The sequence below is a fragment of the Ahaetulla prasina genome, chromosome 2 (genome assembly GCF_028640845.1).
Source record: "Ahaetulla prasina isolate Xishuangbanna chromosome 2, ASM2864084v1, whole genome shotgun sequence".
NCBI classification, from domain to species: Eukaryota; Metazoa; Chordata; class Lepidosauria; order Squamata; family Colubridae; genus Ahaetulla; species Ahaetulla prasina.
In genome coordinates this window covers 189,037,298-189,042,163 of record NC_080540.1, presented here as the reverse complement: position 1 = coordinate 189,042,163, position 4,866 = coordinate 189,037,298, and the positions used below count along the sequence as shown (strand labels likewise).

Sequence of the window (4,866 nt, the reverse complement as noted above, 5' to 3'; positions counted from 1 at the left end):
CGATGGGTAGCTTTAGAGCCAAAACCTAAAAGGGCTCCACGTCCCTGTTCAGAAATTTTACCGAATAACTATTAGGCGGAAGGGTGGTTGAGTAGGCTCCTATGAGCACTCTCAAATCTGTTACATCCTGTACGGTTCGGTCCCTGGCCGGACGCCCGCTGGCCAACGAGCAGAGAGACAGGAAGAGCTGGTCCAGACAGCCACATTCTGGAGACAGTCCTTGTTCTGTTGTCCGGTTGTTTTCACTTGCAGCTCAGAATTTGCTTTCTGGGATCCCAGGAAGGGTCCTTAGGTCCCAGCTCAAATTTGGGCCCATGCTACTTGTGGAAGTGGGGCAAACAAGAACCAACCGGCAGCAGTTCTGACCCGTTCCTCCAAAGCCAGATCAGAAAGAGCTCAAAACTCTGCTGAGAATCTTTGGGAAAATAACTGATTTTTTTGCTACACGGCCGAGCCAGGAAAAATCTCCTAACCCACACATAACTAGATCGAAGGGCAGGATGTGTTGCCTTGAATTTTCTTGCCGAGAAGTCAAGGAAAACAGATGAAGTTTTCACAAGGGTCTCGCTGAAAAAAGCCCTCCAAGACAAGTCACTTCTGCTTATTTTCCAGGGAAAGCAATCAGGACTTCTAAAAGAAATCAGGACCTGAATGTTGAAAACACCTTCTGGGGTCTTTTTAGGAATGCCTAACATTGTGAACCGAGATGTAAATGAAAAATAGTCATATTGATTACAACAGAAACAATAGAGCGACGTACTGCCTTCTCAGATAAGAATAAAAGTTCATATAAAACACTTCAGTTAAGTTTTCCACTATGGTTGTCCTCCAGTTGATCCAATCACTATTAATAATCATTAGATCGTAATATCTTGATTGATAACTTTTTTTTTAAGGAAAAAGGTTTTTCACGAAAACGAACACCTTTTTTAAAAACGAAAGCTAGGATGTTATGGCGTTTCAGGGGGGTAGCGGAATAAAAAGGGAAATCGCAATTAGAACGGGGAGTAGCCGGACCGCCGGCGGCCGAGGTTCGCTCGGAAGCCCGCTTCTGCTTTTGCAAGGCCTCCCTTGATAGCAACCTCCCCCCCTGTCGCGCCACCCCAGTCGAGGAAGTCAAGCAGCCTCCTTTTCACCCTCAGCCTTGGCGGCGCAAGCGACCCTCCACGCGAGGCCTTCTAGCAGCAGCAGGTCCCTTCGTCGTCCAATATCTTCAGCCCCGCCGGCTCGTGCGCGCAAAGTAAGCGGCAGGCACACGCGATCAACCCGCCTCAGGCTCCCACCAGGAGCTTCTGACAAAAGCTGCGCTACCTTGGCTAGAACAGGAAGGCAGGGGTGGCGGGGACGGAGGGCGGGCGGGCGAAGGGCGCAAGCCGATGTGCTTGGCTCCCTTCCCGCCTATCACGAGCCGGGCGGGGGAAAACATTCGACGGGCAGCACTGACTGAACTCCCGTATTTATTTTTATTTTATTATTATTTGCCTCCTCGCCTGGCAGATGATGCTGAGCCCAGACCAAGCAGTGGACTCGGACCACCCGTCGTCAGCGCCGTCCGACCCGGAGTCTCTGGAGGCCAAGGGGCTGCGGAGCTGCTGCGCCTCCGACTTGGAGGCGCCAAACGGCGAGGGCGCAGGAGGAGGTCGCTCAGCGGCCCATCCGCCGCAGCCGCTGAGCCGTGAAGAGAAGCGGCGGCGCCGTCGAGCCACGGCCAAATATCGGTCGGCCCACGCCACGCGGGAGCGCATCCGTGTGGAGGCTTTTAATTTGGCCTTTGCCGAGCTGCGCAAGTTGCTGCCCACGCTTCCCCCGGACAAGAAGCTCTCCAAGATCGAGATCCTGCGTTTGGCCATCTGCTACATATCCTATCTCAACCATGTCCTAGACGTGTAGGTCAGGCGCCCGGGGACCAGGGCCCGCGGGGAAGGTCGATAGACAAGATGGACAGGCCGCTGGGTCCCTCTGGAATCGCCTCCGTTGGGGCTCAGCCTTCAAGGCGGCGCTCCTTCCCCAGGTCAAGCCCCCGATGCTCCCTTGTTTCTGAGGGATGGAAGGTCTTGGCTTGTCCCTTCCTTCACCTTCCCTCCCCGCTCAAAGTTTCCCCAGGATAGGATCCCCTTTCAGCAAAGTTTCGAGAACCCGGCGGAAGCTTGGCTGGAGATCCCTTGGCTTTAAGCTCGTGCCTTAAAGTGCTTTCCTGACTCACGCCCGAAAAGAGAAACTTGAAATGGAAGTTTTCCTTCCGGGGTTTGGATGGCGAATTGACTTGTCCCCGGGCCGCCCAAAACAGGAGCACATCTTATGTGGAAGGTGGGGTTCTTTTCTAAAGAAACACAGTGATAATACAGACTGTCAAGTGCCCCTTTCTTTGTATCCAAAAATAATAAAGATCTCATTTACTTGCGACCTTAATGTATGATACAGGAGTGCAGTTAAAAATAATTTATTTTTTAATTTAAGTAGCAAAAGTAGACTATTTTTCCCCAAGACAATTTTTTAGTTTTTGAGGGTGGTTAAGATTTTGTGTTGAAGACTTTGTGCCAACTGGTTTTCTATAGTCAAGTGTTTACAATTTCTTCTGTGGAATAAATGTCTGAGTCTGGAAGTGTTCATTGGAAACCAGATTGTGGGTTTTCATTTTGCTCTGGTTTTATTGCACCAATGCCCTCTTTTTAAACGTATTTTATATATTTGGACTTGTCCTTGATAACTTTATTTATTTTGTGTGTGTGGAATCAAAATACTAGCAGTTCACTTGAAGATTTTATTTTCAAATAGAAATTAAAATGTTTGTTGTTAATCTGATCTGTAATTCTGTCTAAAGACGTATTTTGGAAATAACTGATAAGGGAATAGTTTGTTTGTCTGTCTTTGTGTGTGTGTGTGTGTGTGTGTGTGTGTGTGTGTACTACAAATTTTCTTTTCCATATTAAGGAAAAACAGGAGTACTGTCTTTTATGACAACCAAAAAATTTGCAAGCAGAAAATGTTATATGCTGTTTTGCTGTGAAAAAGTATGTCTCGGTCACGGGAGAGAACATATCTGTTATCCAAAGATTTTAGTCTTTTTCAGGGTTTTTTGGTGTGTGTGTATGTATGTGTGCGTGTGCACGTATGTATGTTGCTTTGTACCAGGCAATATTTTGTAGTGCAAATAGAGAAATTGATTTTTATCCAAACTTTTTTTCATATCTCTCATGAATGGTACACTGTTTTGCATATAAATAAAAGTATCCAATAAAGCTGATTTTTTTTTCTGTTGTTAAGGGGAACAAAAAAGAAAAGACAATGAATCTATTACATCTGGAATTCAATCCAATATCACATAATACTTGATTGATGCTGAATACATAGATAGATGATAGATGGGGTGTGTGTGTGAGAGAGAGAGAGAGAGAAAGGGAGGGAGGGAGAGATTGTTATACAATATACAAACACATTCCCCTTTATCTTCTTCTATATTCCTTCACTTAGAAATTAGGTTTCACTTTTATGGAAAGTATTTGCTGAAGGCTATTAATATCTTTTCAATCTATGGAAAAAATATGACCAGCGTAAAGCAATGTTAGGTTAAATGGGACATTTGGTCAATGCTCTTCAAATAACACCTAAATTCAACCTCTAAGGCCATGATGAATGAAATACCACCAAACAGTGATGCTTGGTGCTGGTACCTTTTGGTTCTAATTTTATGTCAAACACAAGTTCATTGCATCTTTTAAGTATCCAAGGCTGTTTCTCACTAATCACATATAGCATCACCTACCAGTAATCACCATGGAAGAGATATGAAACCTGTTCTCATTGCTGTTATATTGACACCGTGGTTGGATGACTCTAAAAGATGGCAGAGGTCACTAGTGGGGAAATAAGTTGAGAGACTGTCCTCTCAATAACCTGAATTATATATGGGGATAATACTACTGTCATTTTACCTGACAATTATTAAAATAGGGAGCAGTAGAGAATTGCACAACAAATCATGGCTTTTAAAAAAGGAATAACATAAAATGAAAAGAGACAAGGAAAAGAAATGGGATGGGATGGGATGCAGGGCTGCCTCCAGTCTAAGATATGGCAGGAAGATATGCAAGGATAAATAGCTCTGCCTCAATAATTGAGCACTATTTTGCCTTAATTATGGGCTGGTGAGTGGTGCTGTCCTTACACTTTAATGTGGGACAAATAAGAAAAGCATCTGACAGATTGTCCCAGCTCTGTTTTCCCTTCCAACAGATCTCACTTGCAGGCAGGAAAAATGTGTGGTGTGAAGCAGGGTTGGGCAAGGGTAGGCAGGTGCCTGGACAAACAGTTTTGCAATCTTCCAAAGTGTACGTAAAAACGGATGAGAACAATGTGTCTGTCAGGTGCTCTATCTTTGCATTTGAAGCAGCAATGGAATCCAAAGTGATAGATCATTGGAATGGAACACCTCCATGGTTCCAGGATGTTACATGAATTAAATGAGGAAGCACATAGAACTCTTGTTAATTTTTCTTTTATGGAAAGAAGTGAAATGGAAGAAGTGAACTCTGGAATTGTTGCAACGATTTATAAAGGATTACAGAGAATCAGAAGAGATTCAAGAGTAATGTGTCAAGATGGAATGTATTGAGATTCTAAGTATAAACAAATAATAGATTGACACAGGTAATTGATGAAATTGATGTGACACAGGTATCCCACACCATTATGCTACAAGGGGATGTGCTGTGCCATGGTTGGCAGAGCCCAAGAGCTGCCTAAGGTGTAAGCAAAATGGTATTGGAATAGGCAAAAATCCTCTTCCTCCAAGTAATGAAAAATTAAAAAAAAAAACAGGAAAAAGTAGAGTCATGCAAAATTCCTTGTCTGCAAGCCAGTAAAAAA

The 4,866-nt window shown here is 44.2% G+C and overlaps 1 protein-coding gene across 1 annotated transcript; it reads left to right on the top strand.

Moving 5' to 3' along the window:
• The first annotated feature begins 1,497 nt into the window (after nucleotides 1–1,497).
• NHLH2 (nescient helix-loop-helix 2) lies at nucleotides 1,498–1,890 on the top strand. Its single transcript, XM_058167453.1, has one exon. The coding sequence runs from the start codon at nucleotides 1,498–1,500 to the stop codon at nucleotides 1,888–1,890; it is 393 nt and encodes a 130-aa protein (XP_058023436.1).
• The last annotated feature ends 2,976 nt before the right edge of the window (nucleotides 1,891–4,866 follow it).